This window comes from Notolepis coatsorum (genome assembly GCF_963971535.1).
Source record: "Notolepis coatsorum genome assembly, chromosome: 2".
Classification (NCBI taxonomy): Eukaryota; Metazoa; Chordata; class Actinopteri; order Aulopiformes; family Paralepididae; genus Notolepis; species Notolepis coatsorum.
The window spans coordinates 6500938-6518652 of NC_140166.1; the positions used below are offsets into that span (position 1 = coordinate 6500938).

Here is a 17715-nt window from a genome sequence, read left to right on the forward strand (position 1 = left end):
AAGAACAAAACGACAGCGGTTTGTTGTTGGTCTGACGTCACCGTCTCTTCTCTTGCCACCAGCTTCACACAGGAGCCCAGGCTCAGGCTCAGCCATGTTCCTAAAAGGTATGGAGGTGTACGAGGTGTGGCAGAGGGTACTAGCGTATTATATCCCTGTGTGGTTCATTTGGTTTCTCTCCCCAGCGACGTTATAATGAAACGGTCACATTTGTACTCGTGTGAAGTTCCAGTGGCTCCCGTCTCCCCTACATGGCAGCAGGACACGGGAGTATGTTTACAATAGAGGCCTTGTACTGAATGTTTGTGTAGTTCCCTTTCTTCCAGTATGGCTGCCTGTAACCATTGATTACCACTTTTGCAGTGGTGGGGTAGGTAAAAGACTGGAAAAGAATATTTCGATTCTACTGTGACTTATTTACAAGATCCACTAATAACACGGCAAATGATTCAGTTTTGTTGATATTTTTCTCATATGTCAACAGATGGCAACCGTCGTTTCTTCCATTGCCATGTATAAAACAATGGTTGCTATGTTACAGGCAGCCATGCTGGAAGATGGGAACTACACAAACATTCTGTGCAAGGCCTCCATTGAGGATTTTCACAGAATGTTTAGAATGCTCATTTGTCCTCCATGGTGGAGGAAACAATGGTTGCTATGTGCAAAACAGTAGCTCTGAGTTGTTAGATGAGAAACATATAAAGAATATATATAATTAGGTGTACAAAGTAATAGTGCTTTTCCAGTGTTTTACCCATTCAACCACTGCACACACTTTATATATTTTTTTTTAAGTGGTAACCAATGGTTACAGGCTGCCATGTTGAAAGAAAGGTTGTGGTGGAGAGAATTGTTCCGCTTTATTTATTTGCTTTTTGAAAATCTCCCTTATATGTATAAGTCACATAAAAGTATATATTTACACACAGACAGTCTGGCAATAAATGCACATAATACAAATACATACATAATTAGCCTAGTTAATTTATAACTATGAAAAAAGAAAGAAGAAAAATATACAAAAAACAAAACACACACAAAGAAAAGTTATCCTATATGGAGAGAGTAGATATGAAGGGGGCACTTGAGAGCGCAGTCGACGTCTGCCAGCGGGAGCCAAACCAGAAGCAGAGGAGTAGAGGGAGCCAAACCTTCTATATACCTATTTTATACACCTACATATAACTCGTATAGGCTACCTCTGGCCCGTATGAATGACTACCATAGGGTCTTTATACCTGCATCACTGTACATAATAATATCATTTATATATTTTATATCCAGTTTAATCTGTACATTGTATGTTGCTATTGCACTTTACTGTTACATTTGCACTCAGGTTGGATGGCAAACTCATTTTCATACTTGTGCTGTATAATGACATTACATTTAAATCTAATATAACATAATTATATACACACACCCACCTCCATATAATCAGATATATTTAATCGTATGCATACAGGAGAACAGGATTTCAAGCACTTGAGTACACATTCCCCCCCCCCCCCCCCCCCCGCCCCCCCACACACACATACCTACACACACATGCATCAGGGCTGTACGCTAAGCTTTTTCACTAGGGGCACAGGTGCCCCTAAATGAAAAATCTGAATCTTTTTTAGGGGCACTTTTTTCAAATAAAAATTGTACCATTATAGTGCAAAAAAATATGTTCCTCCTGCCTCATTACTGTGGTCCTTTTATTTAACATTTAAGTGCTTTTGTTTTCAGGTTTGTATCTTTTATAATGAACCAACTGAAGTATTACCACAGCTGCAAACATTTCTTCTTTCATTGATAACAGTGTAACAGTGTTCATTAGGGATTAGGATTTTATCGATACAACTACTCTTCGATACTTCGATACTGCTTAACGGTTCGGTACTTTATCGATACTCTTATCGGTTATTTTTGATTATTTTGCATTTTCTTTATTAACATAATCGACATTGCTTTATTATTCTTTTATATAACTATATTACTGCACTACTTTGTTTATCAATTAATACAAGCAGTCAGATAAATTAACTATTTTGGGACCGTCTATTTTATTTAGAAAGTTCTTAAATCAGAATGTCCCACCCAATACCCAGCTGTTAAAAACGGTTCAATATTCCATTTTATTAGTAGAGATACTTTTAGAACAATAGCCTGATGATATATTTTCCATGAGTTGAGTGGATGCATGACCGGAGCAGTGTGTGTGTGTGTGTGTGTCAGCGTTTCCGTTAGCCAGTAATTACCGGTATTTGACCGGCAAAATCTGTTGAAGTCCGACATATTTAATCTCTCCGGTCATAATGTCCGGTGAAAATAATTCCCTCTAAGCACAATTTGATTATTTGAATTGTATTAAAATAGGCTAAAATTAAATAGCCTATGCGATGAACGAAACAATCATTACATTTGTTTCATCGTTGCTTCACCAAGCAGCCGGTCTAATAATGACAACGCTGTGTCAGTGCGAGCTTGCTGCTGCTAGATTTGCGAGAAGCATGGAGCTGCAGACCCACAGAACCCGCCAGCTTTGCCGGCACAGTGCAGTACTCCAATTCAGCCATTGGCAATTCAGCTGTTGGGTGGGGGGCGCTGCTGAGCGGTCCCCAGACCGGACCAAAAAACACCGCTGCTCTGTGGGTCTGCAGCTCCATGCTTCTCGCAAATCTAGCAGCAGCAAGCTCGCGCTGACACAGCGTTGTCATTATTAGACCGGCTGCTTGGGGAAGCAACGATGAAACAAATGTAATGATTGTTTCGTTCATCGCATAGGCCAGTGCTTCTCAATTTTTCTGTCAGGCCCCCCTTTGGCGGACCAAAATATTTTGCCCCCCCCCCCCCCCAACAAAATAGTCATGAAATGGGCCATGTTTAAATTTATTGAAATAAGACCAATATCGTGACCTTTCAAATTGGCCCTATATTTAGTTTTCAGAACTGTCGTGGATGAAAAGCCAGCTTCACACAGACACTGTATGTGGTGCTGAATGGTATCAACACCTTAACTGCTGCATCATGAGATTCTTGGTACTCAGAACCACACTCTGAAACGAGCTCTCCAGGTGGTATCATATGAGATTTCAAAGAGTTCTTCCAAGAGTTTGGATGAAGATGTGTCAGGAAGCTTTGTCTCAATGTTGTCTGTAAAGGTTTTTTTTATCCAGAGTAACTTGGTGATCCTTTTCTGTGTTTTATTAAATAATGATTTTCAGATTTTGAGAAATGGTATTTTCATGGAGAACAGTGCAGCTGCAACAGATAGCACTTTAGTGATAATTTTCTGTAATCCAAAAAAAAAGATTTTTTTTTTATTTATTTATTTTTTTATAAATCTCAAGGCCCCCCCTGTCATGCCTCTGCGCCCCCCCTGGGGGGCGCGCCCCCCACTTTGAGAAACACTGGCATAGGCTATTTAATTTTAGCCTATTTTAATACAATTCAAATAATCAAATTGTGCTTAGAGGGAATTATTTCCACTGGACATTATGACCAGCACCAAGTCGTTGGGAGGTGGAGATATACATCACGCAAACTCACGATAATGTTGCCGTCTCTCTCTGCCAAATTTCTCATTTATTCGCTTGATATAATTAATACAAATGTCCAATATAACGGAATTCGTTAGCTCATAAAAATGTGATTATAACAGACTGCTGTTTATTAATGTCGGGCAGACTGCCCACCGACACCTCAAGTCGGCAGCAGCACGAAGTCTCGAGGGACTTATTTTATTTGGAATATATTAATGACTGTATACGCAAAAGTAGCCTAGTTTTAAGTTAAAATATTATAAATGCTTTGAGGATGTCATTCTTTATATAGGCCTATCAATTGTTTTTAAGCTCAATAAACTCTGACCGGAATTTATCCCATTTGTCCGGTAGATTGAAATCTACCGGACACTCAGACCTGCAAAAAAGAATTCTAACGGAAACCCTGGTGTGTGTGTGTGTGTGTGTGTGAGAGCACACGCTTTGCGTAGAGGGCGTGTCAACAGTGTCAGCTGAACTCGCACACAAGGCATAGGGAAATAGTCAGACATCCCAGAATTATTTCATAATACAAAGTTTCTGAATGGATATTTGGATTAAACCAAGTTATATGCAGTGATGACCGGTCTTTCCCCGCGGAACACAAGTTACTTAATGTTACACGGGTTGCGCTATGCATGCTTAGCTTGCCAACGATAGCAGTGTAACTTAATGTTACACACGTCTCGCTATGCATGCTTAGTAGGGCTGTCTTAAATACTTCGAAGCTTCGTTCGATATGAAAATAAAATTCGATTATGTAAAAAAATTAAAAATTGCAAAATCAACTCTGCCTCTCTTTGTTAATTACAACAAGCAATGCTGTTTGTTATTTAAGATGAGGTCGGACTCTGCACTGACAGATTTGTGTTCATTGTGCTGCTTTTATAAAGCCTCAAATGACAGCTTACAATATTTCATGAAAGCAAAGTGTTTTGTTTGTCTAAGATTTAAAAAGGTTTAAACTTTACAGCACTGACACAGTTGAACAAAGTGCTGTACAAGTCCCACACCATAAAAAAAAATAGAAAAAAATAAAATAAAATTAGTATTTTTTCTCTCGAAGCTTCGAATTAAAATCGAATCTCGGCCCCGAAGCTTCGAATTCCAAAAAAAATTATCGAAGGTCAGCCCTAATGCTTAGCTTGCTAACGTTAAGATAGGAGATAGCAGTGTAACTTAATGTTACACAGGTCGCGCTATGCATGCTTTTTTCGAACGTTTCGTTCTCTCCGCATGATGAGCTCTGCTTCAGCACGGACAGCACCTCTCAAGTACCCGTATGTGCATGTGTGAGTGTCAGTCGCGCGAGTGTGTAAGTAACAGCCCCGCTCCTCGGGAGGAGAGATATAGAAAACGGCCAACAAGATTAGTTTGCAATGTTTAAATTCCTCGAAAAAAAGGAGTGAAATACGAATGAAAGGGTTGAAATCAGTACTAGCAAGGGTGCCCCCAAATATTTTTTTCTACTAGCACAGGCTATTTTTAGGGGCAATATGCTACGCCCTCGTAGCACTGTACAGCCCTGTGCATACATACACACACTCAATATTCTGTTTTGCTAAATTTCATGTGATCATATCAGTTTTTAATTGGGAAAATGAACTACATATAAATATATCAGAAGAAGAGCTACCCAGTACTACCAGTCTGACACTGTTGACCACTAAGAGCTGCCCAGTACAACCACAGTCTGACACTGTTGACCACTAGGAGCTGCCCAGTACAACCACAGTCTGACACTGTTGACCACTAGGAGCTGCCCAGTACAACCACAGTCTGACACTGTTGACCACTAGGAGCTGCCCAGTACAACCACAGTCTGACACTGTTGACAACTAGGAGTCAAGTCAAGTCAAGAGATTTATTTGTCACGGCATACAAGTATACAATGAAATGCGGGTGGTCTTGCCCGCAACGATGTGCAAATAACATATAATAGAATCAACATTGTGCAATAAACAAGTAACATTGTGCAATAAACAAGTAACATGTTAGGGCATATCGGTATATGTACATAAGTTATTTACAGAGCATGGAGGACATACCCAAGGGGGACAACGTAGACTACCCTGGTACTTTGATTAATGTATACTCAGTAGATAGTAAATTATAACACTACCTCATGCATACTGCACCTTATGTGACACTGTGAATAATGTGAATATTCCTCAGCTAGTCAGATAGTAAATTATATTGACCATATTGATCAATTTGTTTACACTGCCTGTTGTCTTTTACTACCTGTATACTGTGTTGCTTTACTACCTGTACCCTCCCCCCCCTCCCCCCCATGCTGCTATGATGCCTGAATTTCCCCAAGGGGATCAATAAAGGAATATCTTATCTTATACTGGGTCCTTTGGTAGTGTCTTTCTGTACATGCTAATTTATACAATCTCCGGTTATACTATACTATTTTTAAAGTGACCCTTCTTGGTGGCCATAAGTGTGGGCGTGTGCAGCATGAGTGTGTGCCTGCTCATGTTAAAGTGGCTGCTAGTGTGTGAGCGTGTACAGTGAGTGTGTTGTGCGTGTGCTCATGTGTGCTTGTGTGTGGAGAGTTCAGTGTTCAGGGCTCTGATGGCCTGGGGGAAGAAGCTGAGCCGAAGTCTCTCTGTCCTAGCAGCTGGTGTTCGCAGGCGTCTGCCTGACCTGAGCAGCATAAACAGGCTGTTGTTGGGGTGGTGTGGGTCTTTCATTATTCTGCAGGCTCTGGATTTGCACCTCTTGTTGTATAGAACCTGCAGGGGTGGTAGTGCAATACCCGTGGTACGCTCGGCTGAGCGCACCACTCTCTGTAGGGCTCTCTACAGCTCCGGAGTAGAAGGACTGGAGTATCTTCCCAGATACTCTGAACTTCCTTAACTGTCTCAGGTGGTAGAGGCGTTGCTTCGCCTTTTTTACGACTGAGTCTATGTGTGTTGTCCATGTCAGATCCTCTGCGATGTGGACCCCCAGGTACTTAAAGCTGCTCACCCTGTCCACGGTAGCCCCGTTAATCCTCAGTGGTGTGTGTGTCTCCTGCTGTCCTCTCCTATAATCCACGATCAGCTCCTTGGTTTTACCAATGTTCAGGAGCAGGCTGTTGTCCTGGCACCAGCGTTCCAGTACCTCAACCTCCTCCCGGTAGGCCTTCTCGTCGTTGTCTGAGATCAGCCCCACCACCACTGTGTCGTCCGCAAACTTCACTATGGAGTTGGAGCTGAACTTGGCCACACAGTCATGTGTGTATAGTGAGTACAGCAGGGGGCTCAGAACACAGCCCTGGGGGGACCCGATGCTCAGGGTGATGGTGTTGGAGGTCTGACCCCCCACCCTGACCGCCTGGGGCCTTTCACTCAGAAAGTGAGAGAGGGTGCTGTGCAGTACTTGGGAGACCGCATCGTCAGTGGACCTGTTTGGCCTGTATGCAAATTGCATAGGGTCCATATCACTGGGGAGGGAGGCACAAATGTGATCCTTGACCAGCCTCTCGAAACATTTCATGGCCACAGAGGTGAGTGCCACCGGTCTGTAGTCATTGAGACCTGCTGGGGAGGGTTTCTTTGGTACAGGGATGATGGTAGACATCTTGAAGCAGGCAGGGACCACTGACTCCTTCAGGGATCGATTAAATATGGTGGTGAACACAGGGGCTAGCTGGTTAGCACAGGACTTAAGTATGCATCCTGTTATTCCATCTGGGCCAGCCGCCTTCCTGGTATTCACCTGCATAAATGCTCTTCTCACACTGTGTACCGTCAATGAGAGAGCCTCCCCGCCCCCCCGCGGATGCCCCCCCTCCACAACAGCCGGCGCACCAGTGACGTCACTAGCCGTTGAGCTAGCAGCACCACTGTTTGTACCAAACCGCGCGTAGAAGGTGTTGAGCTGGTCCGCAAGGGAGGCGCCGTCGCTCCCCAATGAGGGGGCGCTGACTTTGTAGTCAGTTATCGTCCTCAGTCCCTGCCATAAGCCTCTTGTGTCATTCTGTGCCATTTGTGCCTCCATCTTGTCGGCATACGTCCTCTTAGCAAGTTTAACAGCCTTGCGCAGAGTGTAGACTGTTGTCTTGTACTCTTCCATGTTTCCTGACTCTCTGCCAAGGTTATAAGCAGTGGTGCGAGAGTTCAGAGCTGCTCTGATAGTACTGTCCACCCATGGTTTCTGGTTCGGGAACACCCTCGCTTTCTTTGTGGGGACAATACTGTCAGTGAGTGTTGTTATAAAGCTCACATCGGTGTCTGTGAACTCGCTGACGTCACTGGTGCTTCTCTCGAACATTCCCCATTTGACATCATCGAGTGCGTCCTGAAGCGTGGCCTCTGATTGGTCGGTCCATCTTTTTACCTCACGACGGCGTCACGTGATCTTTGTTTGTAAGCAGGGACCAACAAGATGGCGGCATGATCCGACGTGTTCGTCGCTCCCGCTAATGGTGGAGCCGGTACAGCCTTGTAACCGGCTCTGAACGGGGTGTAACAGTGGTCGAGTGTATTTCCTCCCCTTGTGGAGCAGACGATGTGTTGAAAGAAATACGGCATGACTTTTTTCAAATTCGCCTGATTGAAATCCCCGGCTACAATCATGGCCGCGTCTGGATGCTTGATCTGATGTGTTTAGATGGTCGTGTAGTTCCGCTAGCGCCCTGCCGATGTTCGCTTGGGGAGGAATGTATACTGCAGTCATGATTACTGCAGTGAACTCGCATGGAAGATGGAAGGGACGACATTGGATTGAGACGTGTTCCATGTCGGCGGAGCATGAACGGGAGAGTATCTGCACCTCCCCGGGACTAGTCCAGCCGTTGTTGGTCATAAGGCATAGCCCCCCGCCGATGCTCTTCCCGGAGACCTCTGTACGGTCCGCTCTGAAGATGGTGAAGGAGTTGGAGGGAGAGATGCTGTGATCCGGAGTCACTGGTTTCAGCCAGGTCTCCGTGAAACACAGGATATTGCAGTCCTTCATCTCTCGCTGGAATCGGACCCGTGCTCGTAAATCATCCATCTTACTCTCTAGCGAACGTGCATTCGCCAGGAAGATAGATGGAATAGCCGGACGGTAAGCAGATCTTCTTAGTCTTAATCTGATCCCGCTCCTCTTCCCTCTGTGTTTCTTCTTTGTCCTGCGGCCGTCTTTGTCTCCCGCGTTGTCTTTGTCCCTTCTGATCTCCGTTGGCCAGTCTTGGCATGATAAAGTGTCTCTAAACTCCTCTTTGAGTCCGGAGTTTAGGTCAATAAGTGACTGGCGGTCGTATGACGTCCCCGCCAGTGATGTTTCGATAAAAAAAGTAGTAAAAACAAACATAACAAAAAATTTGCACATTCGTACAACCAGTCTTACACTGTTGACCACTAGAATCTGCTGAGTACAACCACAGTCTGACACGGTTGACCACTAGGAGCTGCCAAGTACAACCACAGTCTGACACTGTTGGAGCAGTTGTGGGTTAAAAGCCTTGCTCAAAGACAACACAGTAGGTATCCACCACACTAGGTAAAGGGAAAGTGCTACTTGCTCACATCCCAGCCAATCCAGGGATTTTAATAGACAACCTTCTAACGGTAAAAAGGAAACTGCAAAACAGAAACAGTTATACTCATTGTGCCCTAAAACCCAGAAACCATAAGCAAAGTCATGAAAATAATAGCAATCATCCGACTCTTAAATGTTTATATATTTTTTAAATGTCTTCCCTGAGGATGTTTCTGTGTGAAATCAAGGGCCTCGTCAAGCGTCTCTAAATGGAAGGCGGTCGTCTCTAACCCACTCAGCCGCTCTGGAGGCCCTGGGCGTAAACAAACCGCGGCGCTAAACTAGCTAACAGCAGCGATGTGTGAATCATCCTATCTGCTGGATGACTGATGACTTTAACCGCTGGGCCCTCAGGGCCTCTGCTGGGACTAGTGTAGACGAACACATACCTGAGCATGCACACGTGCGCACACACACACACACACACACACACACCTTCTAAATCATTTAAGCCTTTGATATACTCACTTCTAACTACATGTGAGAAAGATGGCTACCTCGTGTAACCCGTGTTCCTTTGGAGAGTCGGCCGTGCGCGTCCTCAGAAATCGATGCTACGCGAGATGCAATTGAAAAAGCATATGCATCCTGCAGTGTTGTGTGTTTATTCATGTTTACGTCGTGCAGAGGTTCTCCAGGAAGATATATTTGTGTCTGTCAGGGGTGATTCTGCCCTGATCTGCCCCTCCCAGTGGATATACTTTTTACTCCTCCAGGCACACGTAAAGTACACGCAAAGTACACAAACAATGTTGCTCGTGTCACATAGTTAAAAGTGCATCTAAAGCCCTATTTCTGCAATAATGCCGTGAGGAAGAACCCTCATTCTACCGGCTTTGCTCGTTTACACTGAACCACACAAAGGTGGCACAATGCGTGTGCGTTTAGACAGGGGTGACAGAGGCTCAGGAGCAGGGCCGGATTAACGACCGGGCCGTCCGGGCCGCGGCCCGTGGGCCTCTAGTGATGAGGGGCCGCAAAAAAAATAAATAAATAAAAAAACGTATTATTTTATTTTATTTTTAATTAAAAAAAATTTTGAGGCCCCTCGCCCCCCAAATATATTTTTTTTTATCCACTTTTTCTCCCATTTTTCTATATTTTCTCCCATCCCAATTTCATATGATCCAATTCAACCCTCCCCTGTCACGAACGCTGTTTCTTGCCTCCCACAGGCCGGCTGCAATGTGGACTAAGTCATACATAGCACAAGTCCCCTCCGGTACTTGAGGTAACAGCAGTCGCATCTTTTCACCTGCGCAGCTCGATCTCTCAGTGGCGAGGAGTAACGCGTGGGAGGCTCACGCTGCCCTCGACACTTCCTGATTCTACTGCGCAGGCGCACCAACCGACCTGTAGGAGTGGCTGTCCACAAAGCCCGATCCCCACCCATCAGTTTCCCACCCCCTAATACGGCCAATGTGTATTAGTACGGACGACCAGCTAAACTGAAAGCAATGTGGAGCGCTGGGATCGAACAGGCGATCCCAGCGTCTCAGCATTCGTGGCGAGCGCCTTGCCCACTACGCCACGTAGCCGCCCCGAGGCCCCAAATATTTGTTTCTTTTTTTTTTTACATTTATTTAAAAAACATTTGGAGGAGGGCGGTCAGGTGGCGTAACAGAGATTGCGTTCGTCACCAAACCCCGGAGCGGCTAGATTCGCCTGTTAGAGTCCAGCTCACAGCTCCGGGGTTGTCACCAGCTTGGCTGGCCGTTCACACTAATACAATTGGCAGTATTAGAGGGTGGGAGAAGCTGGCGGGGTGGGTCCGGGTCGTTGTAAACAGCGACTCCTACAGTTCGGTCGGGGCGCCTGCTAAGCGCGGATAGGACTTGAGTGGGATAGTGTGATCCTTCCACACGCTATGCCCTCTCGATGAGAATCCGCGCTGCCAGGTGAAAAGAAGCGGTTGATTGGCTGGACGTGTGTCGGAGGAAGCATGTGATAGCCTCCACTCTCCCAGACCGACTGTGGGGGGTAAGTGCGCAGCGACCAGGAAGGGGATTGGGAATTGGCATAACGACTAACATTGGGATGGGAGAAAATCGGAGGAAAAATGGAGAAAAAAAAAAAAAAAAAAACATTTGGAGGCCCCTCGTCACTAGAGGCCCCACATTTTATTTACATTTTTTTTCTTATTTTGGAGATCGATGTCATACTGTGACACTGAAATGAAAACATATCAACAAAAATATTTCATCAACTAAAATATACAGTACGTCACACCCTGCCGTCTGCAAGTGGCTAATCTTGAGTATTTTTTCTCCTCTTCATAAGAGTTTGAGGTTTGCATCTCCACATCCCAGCCCTGACGCCTGAATACTTTTACCAACGGATTTCCAGTTCCGCGTTCGCGTTCTGCGCTCTGATTGGCCACTGACGTTTCTGGTAGCGACAATCGTGTGACGCCTCTTTCTTTCACCGGTTAAGCTTAGGCACTCTTTCGAAGTTGGTTAAGGTTAGAGTTTGTCTTTAGAGCAGGGCGATAGAACACCAGCCCTGATTCCATACTCTAACCTTAACCAACTTCGAAAGAGTTGCCTAAGAAACGTCAGTCAATATTTCTATTGTATTTTTTTTTCTTTTATACATACATACATACATACATACATACATACATACATACATACATACATACATACATACATACATACATACATACATACATACATACATACATACATACATACATACATACATACATACATACATACATACAGCCCCACCCCCACCTAATACAGTCCCCTCCCCACCGTATGTAATGTATATATTCTCTCCCCACCGTATGTATATTTCTCTCCCACCCACCCACCCCCTCCTAATGTACAGTCCCCTCCCCATCATATGTATATACTCTCGGTCAGGATCTATGGGTAACAGTACTATATACCTGTATGTCATGTATGTCCCTATGCCATAAATGTCATGATGTCATATATGTTGTGCATGTCATACATGTCACTATGAATTGAAAATGGGGGACCCTGATGTAAACAAGACAAACGTCTTTCTCTGGTCTGCATCCCCTTAACAATTGTGTGTATTGAGCCGTACTGTATTATTTGTACCCATTCTGCAATCTGTTAAATACAATTTTCATGAATTCATTCATTCACAGACAGTAACACAGGACAAAAACACATTTCAACCCCTTCCCTTCCCTAATTATAATTTAAATTGACATTCACGTAAAAGTAAGCTTACTATTCTAATATTATATTCTTGTCTCCAAAGTGTGTGCATGTTTTTTTTCTTCCTGAGGATGGCGCCATCCCCCCATCTAAACATGATGTGTTTCTTTTCTCTTCTTGATTGATTGAAAACTTTATTAACAGATTGTAGAATGGGTACAGTACAGTACAGTACAGCTCAATAATTGTTAAGGGGATGCAGACCAGAGAAAGACTTTCATCTTGTTTACATCAGGGTCCCCCATTTTCAATTCATCATAACATATGACATACATGACATACAGTACTGCTACATCTATAAATTTATGACATACCAGATTTGCAAATACAGTACTGTTTGTGATACGAAAATAGTCCAGAAAAGAGAGTATATACATTTGACGTAGAAACTGTACATTGGAGGAGGTTGGGTAGGTGGGGTGGGGTTGGGGGGGTGGGGGGGACTGTACATTGGAGGTGGTTCGGTGGGTGTGAGGGGTGGGGGACACTGTACAACTGTACAAGCAAAACTGTACATTGGAATATTGACAAAACCATACTTGGTCATTTACTGTACATTGGAGGGGGTTGTGTTAGGACATTTACAGGGGCCAGTTTCGAATTGCAGTCTCCCGTAGGTGTTCTTTGAGAGTCTTTTTGAAAGTGGGTAGTGATTCACATTCCTTTACAGCTTTGGGTAGGGCGTTCCACATTGATGTGGCATAATTGCGAAACGTGTTTAGTCCCTTGTTTGAGCCGAATCTGGGTTTAACATGATTTGTGGAGCTCCCTCTGGTGTTGTGATCGTGGTATTCACTGACCTTTGGGAAGTATTTTGACATGTACATGGGTACCTTGGTCGTGTAGTGTATCTTGTAGACCAGGCCCATTGCAAGTTGCTGTACTCTGTCATCTACTCTAAGCCATCCTAGGTTGTCAAAGTGGGCAGGGGTGATCAAAGTCCTTTTAGCTTGGCCCTCAGAGCTCAGCACTTCTAAATATTCTATATATTTTTTAAAGTGACATATATAAACGCCACTGTGCGTGCGTGCACGTGTATGTGTGTGTGGGGGGGCCTAGACAAGAATCTGGCCCAGGGGCCTCTGAAGTCTTAATCTGGCCTTGCTCAGGAGGTAGAGCGGTTAGGGCTGGGCGATATGGCAAAAAATCATATCGCGATAACGATATGATAATGTTATCATATCACTCGATATTGATAATTATCAAAATTGTTATAAGTATAAAAAATTAAAAATATATATATTTTAAATTTTTTAAACAACTGATGTATGTTTATTTTGCAGCAATTCTTTGTCGTTGCCGCCATCTTTAGTGTTACATCCCCTCACACTCCAGTTCTCAGGCTGCAGCTGGTTTAAAAGCGAAAGTAAACCGGCTTCTCTGATGGCTGTGGCTCCAGGGGAGTTGAACAGTTCTGGCTCTGCTAGTTTATTTTCAATCTTTTGGCGCTTTTTTGGTGGACCACCACCGCACATGTGCACCGTGACTCGCGACTGGAGTCTAGCTCTGCTAGCACACATAGCCTACTGTGTACAGACGGTTTCAAACTGTATTTTAAATTAGAAAGCAAACAAAATAAATGGACAAGAGAAAAATAAATCTCAATTTGGTCAGTATTGTCATTTGGACAAGCAAAGCCATTACTTTAAGTTGCAGGCAAGAAAGACAAGTCTGTCCACTGTCTCTGGTTTTAAAACTGCCCTGTTGCAGGTCACAAAAAAAATGTAATAAAAAAATCGATTTCTTTTTTTCAATATTCAATATCGATTATTAAAATATATCGCGATATATATCGTTATCGTTATATCGCCCAGCCCTAAGAGCGGTCATCTGGTAATCAGAAGGTTCCCGGTTCGATTCCAGCTCTTCCCGGCAGTGTGTAAAAGTGTCCTTGAGAAAAGACACTTAACCCCCTAATTGCTCCTTGATGAGCAGGTTGGCACATTGCACGGTTGCCCCTGCCGTCGGTGTGTGAATGGGTAGATGTGAGCGTTGTAAGTTAAGTTAAGTTAAGTTGTAAAACGCTTTGGATAAAAGTGCTATATAAATTCAGTCCATTTCTATTCTTCTACTATTCTACTTCTATATTTTTTTTTTATTATTATCTTTTCCCCTCCCTTCTTTTTCCGTTTTTCTCCCCTCCTAATGTTAGTCGTTATGCCAATTCCCAATCCCCTTCCTGGTCGTTGCGCACTCTACCCCCTACCGTCGGTCTGGGAGGGCGGAGACCATCACATGCTTCCTCCGACACATGTGTACCCAGCCCACCACTTCTTTTCACCTGGCAGCGCAACGACCCAGACCCACCCACCGGCTTCCCTCCCGCTGATTCTGCCAATCTAGCCAGTATGACGGCCGGCCAAGCCGGAAGCAACGCTGACAGCTGGATTTGATACCAGTGGCACTTGCGTTGGTGACGAGCGCCTTGTCCGCTTTCTACTTCTATTCTATTTACTATGGCACGCCGTGTTCCTGGGTTGTAGGCATGACCCCGTAGGCATGACCCCATGGGCCTGACGTGAGTACAACAGCGCGGAAGTCTAGCGCGATGTATAACATAAGCATCGGGCAGCTTCCTCTAAACAATAATGGCAGGGCGCCAGGGTGGTGCACCATGTAACTGCGCTGCAGTGTAATGCAGCCGTCCCGGGTACGACTCCCGGACCCGGAGACCTATGCTGCATGTCTTGTCTTCCCCCATCCATCTTCTCCCAACTTTCCTCTCTGCCGGGTCTATCCGAAATAAAGCAATAAAATGCTGAAAACAACCAAAATAAAAGTGGCAAGGTGCTCCAGCTAACTGTGCGCATTTGAACCATTCTTTGACACGCACAATAGTGGCGGATACATGCGAGCAACATGTTTGTGCAATCGGGAATAGGTTGACTTGAGGAGAAGCTTTGTCTCGTTTGTCTGCTGGAGGTTATCTGTTAACTGCTAACTTCTAACTGCTAACTACTAACTACAAGCTGCTAACTACTAACTACAAGCTGCTAACTACTAACTACAAGCTGCTAACTACTAACTGCAAGCTGCTAACTACTAACTGCAAGCTGCTAACTACTAACTGCAAGCGGCTATCTACTAACTGCAAGCTGCTAACTACTAACTACTAGCTGCTAACTACAAGCTGCTAACTACTAACGGCAAGCTGCTAACTACTAATTGCAAGCTGCTAACTACTAACTAACTACTAACTGCTAAGTGCAAGCTGCTAACTACTAACTAGTAATAACTACTAACTAACTACTAACTGCAAGCTACTAACTACTAACTGGAAGCTGCTAACTACTAACTACTAACTACAAGCTGCAAGCTGCTAACTACTAACTGCAAGCTGCTAACTACTAACTGCCAACTACTAACTACTAACTGCAAGCTGCTAATAGTAAATTATAACACTACCTCATGCATACTGCACCTTAAGTGACACTGTGAATAATGTGAATATTCCTCAGCTAGTCAGATAGTAAATTATATTGACCATATTGATCAAATTGTTTACACTGCCTGTGTTGTTTTTTTACTACCTGTATACTGTGTTGTTTTACTACCTGTACCCCCCCCCCCTCCCCCATGCTGCCTGAATTTCCCCAAGGGGATCAATAAAGGAATATCTTATCTTATCTTAACTACTAACTAATAACTACTAACTGCTAACTACTAACTGCACGCTGCTAACTACAAGCTGCTAACTACTAACTACAAGCTGCTAACTACTAACTACAAGCTGCTAACTACTAACTGCAAGCTGCTAACTACTAACTAATAACTACTAACTAATAACTACTAACTGCTAACTACTAACTGCACGCTGCTAACTACAAGCTGCTAACTACTAACTACAAGCTGCTAACTACTAACTGCAAGCTGCTAACTACTAACTGCTAACTACTAACTGCAAGCTGCTAACTACTAACTACAAGCTGCTAACTACTAACTGCAAGCTGCTAACTACTAACTGCTAACTACTAACTGCAAGCTGCTAACTACTAACTGCAAGCTGCTAACTACTAACTGCAAGCTGCTAACTACTAACTGCTAACTACTAACTACAAGCTGCTAACTACTAACTACAAGCTGCTAACTACTAACTGCAAGCTGCTAACTACTAACTGCTAACTACTAACTGCAAGCTGCTAACTACTAACTGCAAGCTGCTAACTACTAACTGCAAGCTGCTAACTGCAAGCTGCTAACTACTAACTGCAAGCTGCTAACTACTAACTGCAAGCTGCTAACTACTAACTGCAAGCTGCTAACTGCAAGCTGCTAACTACTAACTAATAACTGCTAACTTTCTCTCGTTTGTCGGCTAGAGGTTAACTGCTAACGGCCAACGGCCAACTGCAAGCTGCAGCTGCTAACGGTTTCTGTATGCTGTATACAATAATAATGACACGGACGCGGTGTGTAGTTCAGTCATGTAATAATAAACTGGCGGTAACATGTCCCCGCGCACAGGTATAAATATGACAGGCCTAACTAGAGGATTGCCGATGGCATCGATCAACCTAGGTCTGGAACACTAACTGCTAACTACTTACTACTAGCTGCTAACAGCTAACTACCAACTGCGTCTTCACAGCTTCATATATCTCGCTGATGGGTCACAGTCAGCATTAACACATCATCACAACCCATCTCTGCACTGTAGAGAAGCCAACCGACACACAATCACCATTGACCAAGCTCTCCTGCATGCACACACAGACACACACTCAAAAACACATACATTTTCCACACACACATTCTCTCTACTGTACACTCCCTCTCCCTCCCTCTCCCACATATAGATCCAGTGCTAGCCATACACACACACAGATCCGGTGCCCCACACACATGCATACATACACACTCACGTAGTTCTGCAGCAGGTCTGGGTGGTTCCTCTCGATGCCATCGTCCAGGATGGTCACCACCACGTCCTTCCCTGTGTAGCCTCTCTTCCAGGCCCCCATGATGTTCATGTCTGACTGGCAGTTATGGACATCATCGTTACAGTGCTGCGGACATGGGGAGGGAGAGACCAGCTTAGAGAGACCAATTAACACATGGTTAAAGGAACACTCCAACTCTTACATGCCATCTTCCCCCAGAGTCAGACTGCTGAGAAGGTGATTGGCTGCATACCTCCAGGACCTGTACGGCTCCAGAACTCGGAAGCATGCAGGTAAGATTGTGGCCGAACCCCTACAACCCCGGTCACAACCTGTTTGAGACACAGTTTCTTCCCTCTGCAGTGAGCCTCATCAACAAGGCTCGGGACCCTCACTGACCCCCCCCCCCACACACTGTGTTACATGAACACACCCTACTGAACTATATACTTGCCCACTGTATTGTTACTTCATTCTGAGATGTATTACACTTTAATCTCTGGGTCAGTTTTGGAGTTGTACAGTATTTCTTCACTGTTGATAGGAGCTAACTGCTCCATACCGCTTCCAGTCCTTGTGCTGAGCTAGCAT

At 44.4% G+C, this 17715-nt stretch overlaps 1 protein-coding gene across 4 annotated transcripts in view; it reads right to left on the bottom strand.

Moving 5' to 3' along the window:
* The window catches only part of pcsk5b (proprotein convertase subtilisin/kexin type 5b), a 292169-nt gene that overhangs the window by 160740 nt on the left and 113714 nt on the right, over positions 1-17715 (bottom strand). For all 4 annotated transcript variants that reach the window (XM_084338245.1, XM_084338244.1, XM_084338246.1 and 1 more), the window contains exon 4: positions 17107-17250. In XM_084338245.1, coding sequence (XP_084194371.1) covers positions 17107-17250 — 144 coding nt within the window. The remainder of the gene's footprint in view (positions 1-17106; positions 17251-17715) is intronic.